A 19,851-nucleotide genomic window follows, 5' to 3' on the forward strand; every position below is an offset into this window, starting at 1 on the left:
ATTTTAATAATTTTGTGCATATAAGTATAACACAATAATAAAATATATTAGTAATAATTTTATTTATTATCGTCTAGACTACTATAAATTTCAGGACAATATATTTCATAGACATATTCATGAAGAGAACTTATTATCTATAAGATTAAAGTATATGTGTATCATCATAAGATTAAGGTATGTTATCATGGCAGCGGTAGGAACTGTTGAATAAATACATACTAAAATTTTTGGTAGGCTTTATAACTTATAAAATACTTCTATATCTTTATTCATCAAATAAGATGCAATCAAATTCAATTATCATTTGTTTTCTATTTCTATTGCTTTGACTGTCACATTATGAAGAAAGATTATATGTATCTACTGTTTAAAATCAGTCAATGTAAGATGTCTTTAAGTATTTATGTACATTGTTTAATATATCCCTAGAATTAAATGGTAATATACGCGTAATTGCGCGAGCACAAAAATAAAAATATTTATTTCTATTCTTATTTAGATTAGAAATAAATATAGATAACAGAACCTTTGAATATAGATGCCCCGAAGAAGATAAATAATACCTTTTTCATAAGAAAATGTATTATATCAATACTTATTTAGAATTCTTATCGATTACTTTAAATTACAGAATAGTCAATGTGATTGACTAGAGTTTCCAGTACATTGAGCCGATTATTGATATGGTAAGACAAGAGTTGCTCCAAGTATCGCTGCAAATGCTGTAACAGAAATAAATAATTATTTGATATTTAAAATTATGTTACTTTTTGAGATTAATATATATTTTACTTTCGCACATGCTAAATTACTACTTTGATTTCATAAAAATTAACTCGCCCGGCTGATTTCGTTATATTATACAATTAAAGAAATTTATGACCCTAAATAGAAAAGGATACTTACGTGACACAGTCCACATGCTTGCCCCAGAATGTCCATTATCTTTTTTATTATCTACAGGAGCCTCATCGAGTGTATTGGCATTCACTTTCTTAGGTGCAGGAGGATTCATTTCCGGTTTCTTGGCAAGAGCAGGAGTTGCGGTAGTTTGTTCTTCTCGGACATTACGATAAACCGTTCTACCGTCTAAGGGTTGTACTGGGCGGAAATTATGCGTTATATCATTGCCATTAAAGGATTGAATAGAGCGGAATGCAGCCAGCTGAAAAAAAAAATCAAGCAAATATAGACAATCAATTATGACTATCAGTCGAGTTAAGAGGAAACACGTTTCAGGATTATTTACGTTATTTCCAGAATGTTTGAGGAGATCTAAAAATAAATTCCAACGCTGCCATTCAAAATAATTCCTCATCCTCTCTCTTACCATTTTATACTAATTATTTTTTAAATAATACTTCTCTACCTTATCTCCTTAAATTTCACATCTACGACTGGAATTTCATTCATCCTCTAACGTGTTTGTCAATTTCTTAACTAATAATAGCAGCTTATTTAACCATCGAAAGAAATTACTTTCTCCGGTAAAAGGTTTCTAATAATAAAGTTTGGACAGCCGTGAAAGAAAGCGTTTGTAGAAGATATTTGTACAATATTCTTCCACATTCACTGTTAGACGACGTTAAAACCTAGACAAATACTCTAAAGGCACACTTGTACTAACAAAATTTACATTGAACTCGATTGCTTTTGAAATACCTGCTCGTGGGAAATATGTCGAGGTTTCGCAAAGTCGATCCACTGAACGATTTCCAGACAAGGAGGTGTGGTCAGTGATCCTTTATATGTGAAATAATCTTGCGCTGATTCAGGAGCGAGCAATTTGCTTAGAATACTGCTATCCCGTAATACCTCATTGCTACCAGCCTTTCTTATTTCCAATATTTGGGGCACGATCAATTCGAACAACGAATTCGGCTCATTCGTGGCCTGTAACAAACATTTTTCTCGATAAGATTTTTCCAATAATTTTTCCAATTATCCAGATAAAACTCGCTACGATATTCTCCTCGTCGATTAAAGTCATCTTTTTTATCTTCGAACTAACATCAAACACATTCGATCGAACTTGTCGAGATGCGAGCGAAGACAAAAATAGGTTTCTCATAAAATGCTTCTGTTTTAAAAGAAACAAACTCGCGAATGTATGTTTTTCGCGTTTGTCTCAATAAAATTACCAGACTGAAATACGATTACAATAGCCTTCCCGTCGATTAAAGTTCCTCATCCAGAAACGCGTCTCGATCGAATTTGTTGATGTGTAAATACAGACAAGAATAGAATTTCTATAAAGTATTTCTATTTTTGAAAAAACAAACTTATGAACGCGTATCCTCCACTCGAACGCTCTGTCCAAGTTTTCCGAATCAATTTAAACCATTTAAAGAGATGCGGAATATACGTGAAATAACGTTAGGTATTACGTACATGCACCCAGTTCGAGTCGGTTTGCGCGATTTACATAACTGATTTTAGTTATAGAGTACGCAAATTCGTGTGTACAAACTCTTACGAAAACAGAAATATCCGTAGCGGAGGCATGAAAGCGAGACGAAGTCTCTTCATTCTACGTCTTTGACTGGAATTACTCGAAATTGATACTAATCGATTTGATTAGTAACAGATACTGCACCGCAAACTGTGAATTTTTATGCAAATTGGTACTTCTTATAATTCTAATTAAAGGAACGGAGTGCGAGGGAGAGATCTATATCGTTCGTTAAGTATACTTTTCTACATTTCTATATTTATATTCTGTGCAGTTTTAAATGCAAACTTTAAATTTCCCATAAACGTATAGAAATCCGCAGTCCATTTATTTACACTGTTAGATCGACTAGATTGACTTTTTGCCGTGTATTAAAATATTTTTGCGATTTTACGTTTGGTAGAAGAAAAGTTTTCTTTCAAGAAAACATTTCCGACGGTCGATAAATCTTGTCGAATATTTACTGAAATTTCCAAGAGAATTAATCGTTAAGTTGACATTTTTTTCCCGACATTAATTTCCGATAAAGTGGCATATACCAACTTGCTCGGCGTAGCAATATATAATTGTCAATATTTGATACTTATATACCTGATACCAGTATCCAAGTACACTGAGACCATCATCGTGTTTTATCGCTTCGTCGTAGGTGCCATATACCTTCTTCCAGAAAACTGCGTGCATTTCCATAGAGTACGAATGATTGTTTATCAGATCCTCGGATCCTAAACTGTCATTGTTTCCCCAGTGGAAGTGCAATTGTGTGAACACGTACGTGCTGTTGAGGGACGACCCAGATATCTCCGGAGGTTCAGAGTCGGCACTGTGGATCATCACTAAAACCATGAAAAACAGATGTCAATTTATCCCGTTTGAAAAATTTATCTGACGAGGCGGTCTTATTTCCTGGAGGCCATTTTTTTTTTTTCTAATGCGTATGATTCCTCGAAGCTTTATCTTAATCGAGACAAGACAATGACTGTAACGTGCTATAATCGACGTTAATTTGCAGCTGTTCAAGGATAAGAGTCACGTTCAAAGAACGCACAGAACAATCGAAATGATCCTACACGGGTTAATTCGATTTCAAAGTTTTCTACCTTCTTGGAAAGATAGGTGAACTAATCTCTTAAACACAAATACTATGTACATAGAATCGCTGAACGAAAGCTTAGCGTTGAACGCGTTATTACTGGCTTTTGCATAGTTACACGCGATGCTCGTTACTTTTAATTTGCCGAATGATTCAACATTATCAACGAACGCGCGAATGCTGTTGGGAATTAAAACGATGCGATTTATAATTAAACAACGCGAAAAACAAACGAATCTATATTCTAATTAGATAATGCAATGTCTTTCAGTATGCAGTCGGATAGGAATATTCGCGCGTGTTTGTAACAAAGGAAATAAAACTGACGTAACTTAATATAAAAATACGCGAATGACAAGGAAATTCGTATTCTAATTAAACGATGCAACATGCTTTAGTATGCAAGGGAATAAGAATAGGTACGTATAAGGAATTATTAATCCTCAAATCATCATCATGTCTGCTAACTATCGACTATAAGATTATTGCAACGTCACAAAACGTATATTCATTCGAATCGTCGGATATCCGATGTCCGATGCTTCTTCGCGTAATTCGATTGCCTCTTATGTTCTTAATAAATCATCACAGAAAGTTCTCTGTCTCTGTAATTTTTCCTGCTGTACTTTCCTTTGTGATAGCGGCAATACGCTTTCCGAACGTTTATTTCGATTTTCTAACTTTCTGCTTTTACCAACGCTTTTTCTTTCACAAATTTTCCAAGATGCTCTTTCACAAAACTGTTTGCACGATAAGTCCCTTGCAGCGATACGATATTTGGAAGAGACTTTGATAGTATTAGCGAAAAAGATATTTGCTAGAACTGTTTAATAATCGTTTAATCTATTTGTGAGAGATAATGTACTTGTAACTTGAAAGTAAAATGTATTTTTCATGTTTGTTTACGCTTTAACGTAACTAGACGATGACTATCATCGTTCATTTACTCGTCGGTATCTCGACCTTGGTGTTCCATACCTGTATGGCCGTCGTTCATTATGAGAGCTTTATGGGGTTTCTGGAGACCGGAAAATTCCAGGTCCGGGTAAGACGCAAGCGCAACATTGTTCTCTTCTATGTCAATCGGAGATTGAAATTTCCCAACGCACGTATCATGATCGTCGTTGGTCCATATCGAAGAACCTGGAAAAGATACTTTTTAGAACACATTTAACAAAACGAAGGCGATCAAAGATCCACTTTTTCACTTTACACGAACTTTATCGATCCCATTATGTCGCGAAAGATTAAACCAATTTCTAAATCAATTGATTCTATATATTTCCACGTTTCGTAATTTCACGATCTCGAACGTACATTTGTTAAATTTCGAAAAAATTGCAAACAAATTCTAAAGTACTTATCGATGTCTCTGATGTACCGTCTAACTGTTGGTTAGTTCAAATGCTCAATAAAAGAAAAAGAAAAATTGTTTTCGAAGAAAGTTAGGAGTAATACATCGCTTGCAATGCCAAAGTCTATGGACGAGCAAACTGACGAGAAAATAAGGTAAATGTTACACCGTTTGTTTCATAAAAACATAATAATTATACATTATATAAACTTTTCCATATCTGAGTCATAAATACGAGCGAGATCGTGATGAGATTACAACGTTGAACGAGCAATAACGTTTAAAACGATGACATTTACGAGGCTTTCTAAGGAAGAAAGTTGATTGATCACGTTGAAATGGTAAACAACTTATTTACAGGACCCCATAGCTTCAACGTAAATCAATTTCATGTATCTATGAATCGCTTCTTTCTGCGCGAAGATTCGCAGTTAAACTCACCTTTAGTGCCATCATAGCCGACACTGCCAGCGGCGATCAGATCTGAAATGCAAACAACAATTTGTAAAACCGGTCGATTTACATGTTACTAGTTGTTGCACGAGCATAGATAAGCAGGTTTGATCAGATTTCATTTTTAATTAGACGATCATTAATCGACAATCGTGAGAGCCTCGTTATCTTTGCGCATAAATCGTCGTATTGGATGGATGTAGATAAAAGTAACTCTATAGAACGATGAATTTTATTTGTTAACAGGAATATCGGTTTACTGAGCAGATTAAATCCTTGCACAGCGAAATTTGCATCATTCTTGAAACAAAGAATCATTTCTCTTCCTTTTTGTTTGATAATTTGATAGTATTTGATACTTGTGTTTTCGTACCTAGTACATGCAAATACGTAAATTTAACTTAAGAAATAATAAATATACCAAAGATGTTTAGACTGATATTTCTTCGAAAACCGAAAGCCCTACAAAGCTACTACAACCAGTGTTGAACTTTCGACCGTTCGCGGGGAGACGCGACCTCGAAGAAGCGCACCAACGGGAGTTACGATTTGAACGATCGACGCCACGAATCGCTCGATCCCTTATTTAAGGGTGGCTGAATGAATATAACGCTGATACTAACAGGTTAATATATATTTTCAACAATCCAACAACTTCAAGATGTGATACAATGGTGCGTACGTGAAATGCCAAACTACGAATGAGTACGACTTGAGACTCGTTTCGTGTTGGACATTGTGACGAATGTATCTTCTGTCGATTGACTGTCTTCGACTTGGCGACTGTGATAACTTGACTTCAGACTCCTTTCGTTACTCGAACTATGTTTTAACTGACTCATGAGCTTTGACTCATCTGTTACTGTGGAACAAGTCTAGAGAGCAAGCGTAGAGAGGTAAGAACAAGTAAAGCTTGAATTTACTTATAATTCTCAATGAGAATTGATTGTAGATAGTCTACCAAATAAAAGAAAAGCGGATTCGTTGCTCACACTTTCCGTGAGGAAAATAAGGGTAACGATCTGCGATGCCCATGGGTAACTCATGGGTGACATTGTTCATGGGAAAAAGTTCAGTTAGGTTGGAAAATGGGAAAAATCAGTTAGGTAATTACCTGCTTCCTCAGTGATTTTGAAGAACGAATAATAAACCTAAGGATTGTTCTAAGGGCCAGCCATAAATTGAAAATATTTGCAAGTATAAAGATTCTGTTCAAAAGATCCTAATTCCTTAGGTTTATAAGGAACGGTACGTGGTTTAATGACGGTCAGACCATAAAGGACGTCACGCGGACGTAACAAATGTACTCTTATATCTTCGATGTTTCGCATACTTTTCCATATTATATGCAATTTTCTCGTTATCTGTGTATCTAAGAAATTTTTAATAAACACGTAAAACTTCACAGTCCGATGGTAAACGTGTAAATACTGTTCGCTTTCTCTATTCGATTATATCAAACTGAATATACTTAAAGAAACAAAATCACCGGTATATTCTGCTAAAATAACGCGTAAACGTGATTCATAAAGTAATACACGTGAAATAGTTAGCCGCAGAAATTCAAACTGATCCATCCGTCGTCTTTCGAGCATTAAACAAATCGCAAGAAATTGCGCGAACAAAACAAACTGTACTTTGGTGTAACTCGGTAAACTCGGTAAACAAATGGATAAAAGGATCTGGGTTAGGCTGATATCTGTAGCGGTTTCATACTTCCGTGGGAACTTCTCGAGACTCCAGTGAAAGTCGATTTACGAAAGATTTACAAGCGAGCGCGCCGCTTTTGCACTCGGCTCGTCACAGATAAATTGTTCTAGCCGAGTCGATTAAAATATAGAAGCCAGCTACTCTCCTGTACGGTAAACCGTCCGACAACGAATATCGATTCGTCCCTATGAATTCGATTGCACCGATTATACCGTTACGTGCTGTACATCAAATACTTGGGATGATACATGTCCGGCTGACATGCTGTTGAATAATAAAATGTAAACTTGTTTAACGCATGCAACAAGGACAGTACGTTTTTAGCCGCGAAGAACCTGTTATATGTCGTATACGGCGATTTCATGTTTCTTCTGCTTTTTTCCTTTGTTAAAATATTCCGCTAATGATCGGCAGATACTGGCGAATCCACCAGCAAATACGTGCTTTCTACTGCATGTGGCATAAATTGAAATTATCAGTAAGTAAGATTTGAAATAAAAGGAACGAGGAAAGTGCAATAACACGGTTTTCTACTAATCTCTTTCACAGAAGAACATATTTATACAAATTACAATTTAGTTTCCAGATTACTACTTTCTTAAAGGGAAGCAAAAAACCAATAAAACGGACCGTGCATTATGTAGATACTCTCTCTTCTCTTGCTTCTCTTCTCTCTCTCTCTCTCTCTCTCTCTCTCTCTGTCTTTCTTGAGCAATACGTATAAAACATGTATTAACACATACAATTTATTGTCTTATGCATACGTACACACGTATCAATATTAGATTTAGATAAATTCGTCCTGCTTTTATGTCTGTTATGTACGAAGAGAGGAAATTTTGAAATTTCTGTTACAGCCTGTAATAGAAATATACAACACGATACAGTTGTAGAGACATGAAAACTACGCACGGAAGAAGAAGAAAAAAGGGGAAGAAATATATAGAATTAAAATCAACGCTGACAAGAAAATAAAAAGGAACGTCTACTTTGTCAGGAATTGCGCCAAGGTTTCACGTTATCGGAAAAACGTATTTAATGTCACAGCGGTTACTTGAGTCGCGGACATACGCATGGATTATTCACGATTCGTACGTATATATTCGATAAATTCGAAGTTCCAAGCGGAAAGGGAAATAGGCCACTTCCTCGCTCACAGCAAAGGCGCTTCTCGATTATTAGCGGTTAACGAGTCAGCCCTTGCACGGTCTACGAATGATACATGGCGCGTGTACTCACGTTGCCAGATCCTATGCATATGCTCGACACGTGCGTCGAATGATAAACGTACGAAGAAAACGGCGGTTCTGTTTCAGGATCGACGATTATTGCTAGGCGGACAGCCAAGCCACGTAGGAGGTCCTTTCGACGACATTTCCAGCGCTATAAACTATAAGCATCGCCATTGAACGTACAAGCAGCAACATGTCCTTCCGATATGCGAAACGTTTATTCAGTTTTATCGGTCACGGATGCGCTGCTGGTTCTCTCGCAAAACCTAAATGTTCACACCAAGGATCATCGTACGATGAAAATGGGAGCACGTGTATTGCAAGTGAAGCAATCGTTGCGTTTCGTTGCGAGAAACTGCTTTTTTCCGGATGGAGAGAAGTTAAAGGGACGACGACCTTGGGTTGGTTATTCGATTGCGCAGGATATTGCTACACTGAACGATCGAACATCGTATTATTACGTTCTGAAATGGTTAATTAAAGCGAGATATCTCGTACGAACGTGAAGAATGTTTGACAAAAAGAACGATAAGTAGGAGACGATTAATTTTAGTCGTTAATACCGGTATTTACATATCGCCTGTGTTAGTCGTTATTACTTAAGAGTTGTCGATTCTGTGAACGATCTTCGCGATCTGTGAACGAGAATCTTCTCTATCTTCAATCGCGAGGATTTATTTTATTTTTCACGATGCAAGGTTAAAATGGAAGTCGGATATTATTCAAGGCTCGAACCATCGGCATACCGATATATTTCAGCGTCGAACGTTCCTCTCTCGACCAATATTACTATTTCTCTTAACAGGCCTTTTCTAAGTCCGTAGTTCTCATTTAGGATTCCATTATTTGTGAGGTGCAAATGTTTAGGAGAGAAACGACAATTAACGGAGCACTTAAATTAATAAGAAACACTTCAGTTAAAAGAAATGGCAGGCGACTATTAATGCCAGTGAGTTAAAGAATACTATTACGATTTCCGGGAAATCCTTTCCGAATGTTCAGCGCTATAGGTTTATTTTACTTTTTGCCATGTGAGGATAAAATTGACAAACGGACGTTAGTAGCGACGTTAAATGCAACGGTAATTATTTTTATCTAATCGCAAGCACAGGGCGAAATACGTAGATTAGATAAATAGACATAATAAATAAATAATAATATCTTTTTGCATAAAGACTCGCTGTTCTCTGTAGGGTGTAACCTGTGATATGTATGTTTACGAGAACTCGTACTTCGCACTTGTGAAACACCTTTACCTTGCAAGAAGTTAGTGCTATTTTTAACATTCGTGATTATTAGACTGCGGATGTTTCTTTAATTGTGGAAACGTTAAAAATGCACGTATTCATTGAATGCAAGTAACACGAGATTACACAAAATGTTCACAGATGTGGAGGATGAGACAATAAAGCTACCTGGTTTTTGTCTATTCGGTTACTAAACCGCGTGATAGATTCCTTCGCTATTGATCGATTTATTTATCTATTTACGAGAGAACGTAAGAATTATTTAACAAGCTTGAGATGCAGGTATGTAAATTTTTTCGATCAAACACACATGTACATTTATATACGTACACTTTGTAGAAAATTCGAACAAACGTATCGCCTAATATAATTTAATATATTCATAAATATACGAATTTGCAGACATGCCCGCGATTCGGCGATCATTCGAATCATTAAAAAAACTCATTTACATTCTTCGAAGGCACTTCGATATTCGAATTAACTGCTCCGGTCGAGGCCAGAGATGAAATATTATAAAACGCACGGCGTTCATCGACACTCCAATAGTTTTCATCGTTCGTTTCAATTTACGATTTCGCTGGTCGTTCGCGGTAGAAGGTTTCGTATTACTTTCTTTCATACAGCACGCCCCTACTTATACCTATATTCCATGTATAAAGATACATCACGTATGTCCATCTACTTGTTGTTAATTCCACTTCTACTTGTTGAAAGTTTATCGCACGAGCTTAAAATCGACATGTCTGTAACGTTCGTTAATGTTGAATGGTTATAGACGTATGTGGCCCGACCCTGACAGTATCGAAGTATACTCTATCGAGTGTTCCTTGCTGCATATACTCTACAGTGAAAATCTCTGGAGTTTAAACCGCTATATCTAGACTACGGATGTTTAGGCAAATTTGTATTCTTGATCGAAGAAAAGGAAGCTAAAGAGCGGTCTATTTCCACTACTAAGAGATTGAACAAACAGTATACTTTGGATATTTCATCTACTTCAGCAGCAGTGATATGAAATACAAAATGCAGCGAATTTACTGTTATTTTAACAGCAGCAGGGAAATTTATGTTTATACATTTATTTATGAAATTTTGACTTTTACTGTTACTCTTTACTGGCTAAAGACGATCGATATTTCAGAACAGCAAATAATTATCGATCACTGGCTTATTTTACGATTCAGTGAATTTATTGGTAGTTTATAACATAAAGCAAGCTACGACGTGTAGACTGTAAAAGTTACAATGGATTAATGACGAGATAAGAGGATCGTGCGATAAAGAATTCAATTTTCCATTGATACTATGCTCGATTCGATGGCCGTTACGCTTTCATACGCAAAGACCATCGAGATTATTAGATGTAGGATTTAAACGAGCGAATAATCGAGTACGTGGATTAATTTTATCGATCAATGGATCATAGTATGGAAAACAAGTCTGTCACGTGTTTTTGTTACATATCAACGATGATACTTTGAACGATATATATTTATATAACTTTATTCAGTATTATAACTATTTTTATTCGCATTCATTGCCCGAGAAATATTTTCTATGCCATCATTCCTAGCTCGATTCATACACAATGCTAGTTACGTTTACTCCAACGTTCTTGGATGTCCTGTTATTTAAAAAAATATTTTAATCCATCTAGAAATAATTATCCAAGATAATCAAGAAGAATCGTTCGATCGAGGCAAAATGAAATCTCGGTTAAGAAATAGATATGCTCAAGTGCAGAAGACGATGAACCATTAAAATACGCGATTCGTACGTAAATTAATTCGACGACTAAATATGGTTAACCACTACCCTTGGAAATAATCCGCGATACGATTTTCCGGTACGTTTTTTCCATCAGGAAATTGCGCAACACGTAGCAGCACGAAGCAAATTGTAAAAAAATGCGGCCGTGAAATCGGATGCACTTATGGGTATTACATATCTTCTTGGGCTATGTGCATATGTAATTTTTTTCCATAAAGGTAGGGGAGATCGAAGGCAACGATACCGCCGGCTTCGTTCATCAAACGCACGTCCTTTCAGTGAAAAATGACAGGTAACGGCTCGTCGACCATTTTTTCTCTCTGTTAAACGCTAATTACATTATCTATATTTCTTTCTTATTTTCTCCTTCCATTCCATTCGCTAATTCGTTGAGTCGGACTTCATGCGCTTTAAGTACAACGTACGTTATCCGATATACGTGTTTTAAATATGTCTCGCGAATTCTTGGGAAATAAGGCATGGCGTTTTAAAAATTGCATAAATATCGCTATGAAACTTTTTTTTAAGTATCGTTACTTGACACGTGCAAGATGCACAGGACACTGAGACACGGAAAAAAAAAAGAAGGGAAGTCCTTGGGAAAATTTTTACATTTGCAATATATATTTACTCCGCGTGACTCGTATTTTTTTTTTTTTTTTCTTTTTCGTTCTATGTAAATAACAGACGTGTCCAATATGCAAATCAGGCGAAAGACTCGACGAATTACAGTAAGGTGTTCTAAATCAACCTCGCCTCGATCTTATAGAAAGTGTGCAGTTATTTTATTGGTAGTTTTTTTATTGCAGAGTAAGTATGCCACTTTGAATGAAAGTTAGATACTGTTCTAATAATAGAGATTCCTTTTGACAAAAGAGTCGGCCCAATTGCTCGTCGCGATTCGCGGTTTACGTCGTCCAACTTTTTTAAAAATACACGACGTAAACGTTTGACGTTTATAAAGTGGAAGTGCGAAAGCTTTAATACCGTTGTTATTTATCAGTCGATGGAAACGTGGAAAACACATCGAGGAACTTAGGAAACTAGAACTTTACGGTAAACGACGGTACGACAATTTTTTGCGTCACTCTATTGTTGCACTATCTACGATTGGAATCGTTTAATCGAAATTACAGTGGGCTATTGCGTTCCAGACATCACTGTGACAAATGCATTGTCTATTTTGTCCTCGATTTTGCAGAACGTTCGCGTATCGATACTTCGTAGGCGAAAGGCGTCATGCAAACGCTGTTCTTCGTTTTTTTTCTGTTTTTCTACTTTTTCATTTCTCTCAATGATGCAGATAATTTTATTAACCGTTAAATGTCACTCGTGTCAACTGTATACATCGTGATGATCGTTCGCGAAAGAAGCGAACGTCGTTTATCGATCGAACGATCTTCGTTTGTCTCGTTTCCGATAAAAATATCTCAACAATTTACCCCTGCTTACCCCCTTTTATGATATTCATTCTTTGTCGTTATGTTAAAACGGATGCTTCCATCGTAAGTAGGTATTTCATTTGTAATTATCGAAGAGATTCTTTGCAAATTGCTGGTAAATTACAGAGAACTAATTCTTCGGACTAATTTTACTCGAGAGGAAATAAGCCGTAAGTAAGCACGAGCGACGCTGGATTCGACAAAAACCGTACTTAATAGTTTCGATTTCTTAAACGATAAATTGCGCTAATTAACCTTAAGCTCGTTCAAGGAACATCAAATTATCTCATTTTATTCTAATTGACTGCCTACCAACCACGGCCGGTCTATTCCTCCAAATAACGGTGGAAAATTTTGGGCCACGAGATCTATCGCGATTTGTAATCTCGTGTTTATATCACGAACTCCACGATTATCATTTATCGTACTGTAAAATCGTATCAAATTGTCGCTCATGTTTGTTACGTAAGAAAATATCAGCATGTTAGAAACAAGTTATCGAAAATTGATTAGATGCCTATCTCTTACTCGATATTTTCTCCCATTTTATTATAAATCTCTGTTTGATCTTATCGTTTCTCGTCGATTGTTTTTCTCGCACTTGTAATTTTCTAACGTCATCTAAGAAAGTATTTTGACAAAATTTTTAGCGAAATACGAAAATATTGCTATTGGTACGTATATATATATATATATATATTTTTCTTTTTTTTCGTTTCACTTTCACATGAAATGTTTCCACCAAGTTACAAATCGTGATGTATCTGCGGCAAAGCCGCGTTCCTTGAAATACGACGCGTTCCACATCAATCGATCGGTTGTAACGCGTAGATCACGAAAATAGCGAGATTACTTCGCGGATATTTACTATCACTGAAATATCTCGCCTCGCGTTCAATAAAAATGAGAAAAGGGGAAAATCGGTATCGGTCTTCCGTTTGTTCGACTGACAACAGGTCCTTTTTTCAAATAAAAGAGACTCGAAGATCGCAGCGGGATTAACTTTTCGATCGGAAGAGAAGAATTTGGAGAGAAAACGCTCTGCCTTCTGGTAATTCTGGGTAACATAAATTTCATATAGGGCTTTCGTATAGGGCCACGTTAGAACGCGATAAGAAGGCAAATATAACGAAACCATAAAAGTTGCATTACACCGTGGGAGTTTAGTCGATGACGTTTTAATCAAAATAAACGTGGCAGGCGGCGCCGTAAATTACAAACGGCTCGCGATTCTGTTTACGCTTATGAATCCGAGAACCGTAAATTACGCCTCGATGGTGTTTAGCTTTCCCTTTTCGTCAATTTTATGTAACGCTTTTACTTCTGTTTTCGCGCAAACATATCTCGTTCAAGTGTGAATCCCGGCCTAATTGTCGTTTGCATAGGCTGTCGCTGCGGTGCAACCGATGAGCCGAGTTGAACACGCCCCGACCATGCTATGGCACCCTATCGTGAATTTTAAGCGATTTCGTGATATTAATAATAAGCATAATTGATTCAGCGTCGGCTATAGTCTATCAGCAGCAGCCATAGTCGGATGCCAAAATGTATAGCGAGCTGAAATAATTATAATCAAGATCTTCCTTCTCTTTATTTACATTCTTATGCATTATACAGTTTTATGCATTTACAGAGAATTAAAAGTTGCAAAAATCCATGCAATATCAATGAGTATATAAAATACGCCAAGTATAGTTGCTTTCTATAATAGCTGGTAAGTGAAACAATTTTTTTACCGAGCTTCTACTTTTCAAAATTATATTCCCGAAAATATGGATTTGCATAAAAATCAGTAGTCTACGTATTCGTATATAATCGTACTCGGTTTTATATTACATAACGTTATCAGATAATTCATTTGATGTTATCCGACAGCTAGTGCTATATAGCAATTAAGTAATGTTTATTGATCTAAGAAAGTGATGGAAAGGAACGAGCATTACACTTTTAAGAGCATCGTTAGTATGTTTGAAAGTATATAGACAATCGTACACTGCTAGTTTCTTATCATATCTTAATTGTATTCTAAGCTTTCACTTTAATTGTTGATATCGTTATCAAATAAAACGCGGCATTTTATCTCTCTGTGTATTTCGTTACATATCTACCCTGCTATTGTCACTTTTATGAACGAGATTCTAACGACCATAATACTATACCTGTGCTACTATAGACGATCGTAACTTGTCCTGTTGCAGAAATATTTCGCCCAAGATATACATGACAATTGCAAGAATTTTCATTAATCTCGTATTGTCAAAAAATTCTCGAATTACACCCACCGCAAAATTCCCATAAAGACCCACTAATATTCACGTCGCACTATTAAAAGTGCTTTCATCAGAATATGTGAGAAATCTCAAATTTCTTAAACGTTTTCAACATTTATTTATTTCTCTATTAAACGAACGTTAGCCCTCTAATACGTAGTAGCAATAAGTAAAGGAAAATAAAATTAAGAATTATAAAATTGCAAAGTTACAAAAATACGACGGAAGAAGAATACTTAAATAAAACGCGAAAAGATATTACGTTATGACCGTGCAAGCATTGAATAACATCGAACGTCTAAAGTTCTAAATCTTTGTTATAGCGAAATATCGTTGAAATCATACGATCCTTACATTGTCACGAAATCTCGAATTACAGCTAAACTTCTAAACTGAAATTCGTCATAAGTATCTATTAATTCCTACAGAAACGTTTCGATTTTTATGTCACGTTCCAAGAATTTTCGTTCGCGCTGCATTTAGGAGAAGCAAATTCTAAAAAAAAAAAAAAAATCCCGAATTCGCACCACCGTGAAATTCCAAAGCAAAACCTCGACTATCGTTGCTATAAAAAAATCCCTTGATGTTCATATCGCATCGGTAGAATTCTCATCAAATTCCCAAAGAGATTCGGTAGATCGAAGGTATAATCAAGTTTCCAGCTAAAACTCTCGCTATTATTTCTACAAAGGAGCCTGAAGTGCCGAAAAAATGTTTCACTGCCGGCCCGATCATCTTCCAAGCTAACGTCCCTACAAAAATTCTTCAACGTGTGTATCACAAAAACGTTCGATGCGCGATGAAACTGGGATTTCAAATCGAAATCCCAGTTTCACAGTGAATCACGACTGCCTAACCTTTTCGTGAATCACCGGTCTGAAGAGAGAAAGAAGAGAAAAAAAGGACTTACTCGACGACAATAGGAGCCCCAGCGTGACAATTAAGAAAGCCATGACGAAAGAGGCAACTGTCACTTTTCACTGTGAATGGATGATGTCGAGGGCCGACCCAAGTTCTGTCGATTCAACGATATGTTAACTTAGAAATACGAATACTCTGTTACGGTCGGTGGTCGACTGAGCGACTGCCGGCTTGTCGACTATGTTAAATAAGAGACCACCACTTTTATTTTGCGGTAGCCTATCGACTCTGCACAAATTTATATACCGGCTAGTGGAGACGAAGAAGCGCGGATGATGGTCAGGTAAACGCGATATCGAGAAAGTCAGGAAGGGGGATAAAAGGCTCGATTTTTGATGATTCACTGGCCCTCAAACCGATATCTCGAAACAAACACAGTTTACAGAAATTGCGATAGAGACACGGTTTCTCAAAACTTGTTTCAGCTTCCTTATTCGGCTTGATTCAATGGCTCGATTGTTTATTCCCTTTTCCGGTTGTAAACCAATAGAATGGCACTGTTGTCTACGGATTATAATATTTTGTATCCGTGAAATTCAGATTTTATTTAGTCACTGTATATACACAGTTTGTTCAGTTTCTGTGGTATTTGCAATCCGGTTCGTTTGCTATAGAATTGGCATGTACCGATTGCACCGAGTTAAAAATAGTAATTTAATTACGAACGTGTTATTTCGTAACAATAAGAAAAAATGTTTCATCGAAAACTACAAGTATATACATTCACTGTATATAAGATCGACATAATTTGATTAAAATTTAATCTATATGTATACCTGTATGAAGCGTGTCCTCTTTAATAGTTTATTTGTTCTTCCTTTTTATAGTTTCTACGTACGTAATATCGTTGCAATGTTTTATGCTAATTTACGATAGTTTGTTCTACTTATCATATATCAAAGCTTTCTACGTAAGAATAAATTTAAGATAATACCATAATTTTGCAAATTTCAATACTTAATCGCTTAACCATATTTCAAAAAGGCATCGTACTTGGCATTATAGACATTCTATCTCAAACATTGCAAAATGTTATTAGTCTATAACATCTGTTCCGCTTACTTCTCAAAGGTATACTTGGATGTATCATACTCAAAATATTAAACGATCAAATTGCTTTTCTTCGGGCCCAACGAAAAGACCAGTCGTGCTGAAGACGTTCGTGACATACGTGAGCCATAGCTTGCGGTACTTTGACGTTCGTAAGAACCCATTACTGCATTTTGAATGTGTCAGCTTCCGTTTGGTCAGATTGCTTCCGCTTACCATTTTCCTCGTCGTTTCCAGTTAGAGATTTTTTACATTTTTCTGCAGCTTTATCGATTATATTCAATGATTTTATTTATCGCGTTCGGGCCTTATTAAAGAAGTTTCATATATTATACTCAACTGCTAAACACTGTTAAACACTAACGGGAAAAATGTTCAATAAAAATTCTCCTGAAACTTGATCCATTACTACCACGTATTAAACATTAGCAAAAGAATATTCGATAAAATCATATTTTTTAAATTAATTTATGCAATATATTTTAACTTTCCAGAGTGCTAGATCAACATGCGCCAAAATTGTTACTGTAATTAATGAAAACGTCAAATGTACGTTGTCAGCGACGATTCGTTGTTAACCGGGAAAAACGGTACAGCTGGCAGAACGCTTAGGTAGCTGCAATTATTGCAAAGGTATTTATTAGGGTATGTATATTTGCTTTCGTGTTGAATCTTACTTGTTAGCAGTATGAAATATCGACGATAGTTATACCTGCTTCAACGAAACTTCGAAATGTTTAATGAAGGTCGCCTCGTTTGATACGTTTCGGAATAAAAGTTTCAAGAAAACCGTCGCTAGTTTCTTCGACTGATTTCGCAAGCATTATGCAATGAGCACATATAGAATTGTTATATTTGAAGCAATCTTTTGGCTATTCGGTCGAAAGGAAGACAAGGGCAAAGGCGAATTTCTTCGCGTGAGGTCAAAGAGATAATCATTTTAAAATGACAAGAATGGCTATGACGCGATTTATACTCTTCAGCATTTTGATAATTTTTTGTTTTATCGCGCCAAGTACCGTCTGAGACAATGCTTAGCCATTTCGTAAAACAACAACATACGTTCGATCGATTTAAGAATATAAAAATGTAAATAAATATTCTACTACACGCGAAAGGATCCCTATACATAATTGTTTAAATAGAGTTTAGTTTTTATTTGTTTCGTAGAATGTTGAATTAAAGGTACATAAGGGAGCAGGAGGAACGTTTTATTAAATGGGGCAAATGATAATGTGCGACACAGTTATAAAAATGTAGAAAAAATAAAAGATTATCGTTATCGATATGATTTCTTAATGTTGATTTTAAAAGATTGTATAACTTAATTAAAAACGTTTCCATTATGTTAGATAAGAAGCTTGAGATTGATCTGGTGATACAATCTTGATTCACAAATTCAGAAATAGCAGTGTTAGCCATATTTTTCACAATCACTGAATGACGTTTTGTCCCACTATTTATCCAGGTATACGCTACGCAATGGCATCCCGTATAAAAAAGGATACGGGAAAAATCTGCATCATCTATGAGACGAGTAGGCCCTTGCACTTTGCAGCAAGGTCAACTCTTGCTTGCCAAAAAGGAGAACGTATTGCAATCGGAGATTAATTGAGCGTATCGGTGTTGGCCAAGCGATTTTTGTATTTCGCAGAACAAACCAGATTTTTAACTCTTTAACAAGTTATTGATTAATCAAGCGGTAAATGCATTCTTCCTTGATAAGATCGGCCTGTAATTCGAGAGCTCTATGCCTTCTTTACAAAAACATTAGAAAAGATTTATTTCTATTGCTAATAATTCATAGAAAAGAAAATTATGCCATAACTCGAAAAAGACTCATTTTTGAGTCACAATAAGACGATTATGTATATGATAGATCGGGCAATTCTATATCTTTTCATGTCGTGCGTTATCATATTATAATGTTTTAAGATGTAAGCATTAATATATCTTACAATGGCTTGGTTGGTTTACAAGAAAGTTGACCTCAGCTAGTCATTTAATCTCGTGAGATTTTTAATATGTACATTATATTAGTATGTACATAAAAAAAGACAATAGGATTGTACGATAAGGATGTCCTATTATTTTATATATTAATAAGTTATACATGATTTTATATATCGTAGAATACCCCTACCGAATGATAAATAATTTTATAGTTATGTATAGATATAAATATAGATTTGATTGAATTATACATGAAACTTTATATTGTATAAGGATACATGTAGATAGAACTTGTTTATTTAATATCTCTTAATACAGAAAATATTTTCAATATTATACAATTTTAACAATAAAAATTTCTATCGATCAAATTCTCTCCAATTTTATGACTTTCTGATCTATTTATCGCAAAGACAAAACTATATACCCAGAACAATTATTGACCAAAATTTAAACAATAAATTTTTTACCTTTTGTTTTTCTCTTCTTTACATTGTTATTAATAGTTTAATATTTACATAATGTTCGATATACATTAAATTAGCGTGTTAATCATCTAAACGCATTCCTGTAAAAAGAAACAAAAGAAGCTATTATTTACTGCATTTGAGCTCAGATCAATTATAATGTTTTAATAATACGTACGTTTCACTTCCAACATTGATCGAAACTCCAAATCGGATCACATAACCCTGGTTATGGGGCTGGTACCCTTTTCAAATTTAAATTACACGCTCTTTTCTTGATTAGCGCGATCTATAGATGTCGCTGGCGTAGCTTCGAAGATGAAAATTTTTACGAGTTTCTCTCTTATTCACGACGCTACTGTGGGTATGGATACATCTTTATCGCTCAGAGTGATTCTTACCTGCGCAGATTGTGAAGCAGCCATTACAAT

At 35.6% G+C, this 19,851-nt stretch overlaps 1 protein-coding gene and 1 long non-coding RNA gene across 2 annotated transcripts; both read right to left on the reverse strand.

Annotated features, from left to right (window-relative positions):
* Positions 1 to 45: 45 nt before the first annotated feature.
* Positions 46 to 16,193, reverse strand: LOC126923902 (carbonic anhydrase 2). Its single transcript, XM_050737841.1, has 7 exons — positions 15,940 to 16,193; positions 5,344 to 5,385; positions 4,527 to 4,691; positions 3,047 to 3,291; positions 1,666 to 1,896; positions 910 to 1,168; positions 46 to 725 (listed from the first exon to the last, which is right to left on the reverse strand). The coding sequence occupies exons 1-7, from the start codon at positions 15,980 to 15,982 to the stop codon at positions 679 to 681; spliced, it is 1,032 nt and encodes a 343-aa protein (XP_050593798.1). The 5' UTR covers positions 15,983 to 16,193; the 3' UTR covers positions 46 to 678.
* Positions 16,194 to 19,234: 3,041 nt separating this feature from the next.
* On the reverse strand, positions 19,235 to 19,807 carry LOC126923925 (uncharacterized). Its single transcript, XR_007713343.1, has 2 exons — positions 19,599 to 19,807; positions 19,235 to 19,521 (listed from the first exon to the last, which is right to left on the reverse strand). It is a non-coding gene; the product is annotated as an uncharacterized LOC126923925 (long non-coding RNA).
* Between the last annotated feature and the right edge of the window lie 44 nt (positions 19,808 to 19,851).

Source organism: Bombus affinis, chromosome 14 (genome assembly GCF_024516045.1).
Source record: "Bombus affinis isolate iyBomAffi1 chromosome 14, iyBomAffi1.2, whole genome shotgun sequence".
Classification (NCBI taxonomy): Eukaryota; Metazoa; Arthropoda; class Insecta; order Hymenoptera; family Apidae; genus Bombus; species Bombus affinis.

Coding starts and splice junctions, on each gene's coding strand:
- LOC126923902 (XM_050737841.1), bottom strand. CDS start 15,982: ATGGCTTTCTTAATTGTCACGCTGGGGCTCCTATTGTCGTCGA. Junction 4,692..5,343: donor CGGCTATGATGGCACTAAAG/GTGAGTTTAACT, acceptor TATCTTTTCCAG/GTTCTTCGATATGGACCAAC. Junction 726..909: donor AAGCATGTGGACTGTGTCAC/GTAAGTATCCTT, acceptor TTTCTGTTACAG/CATTTGCAGCGATACTTGGA.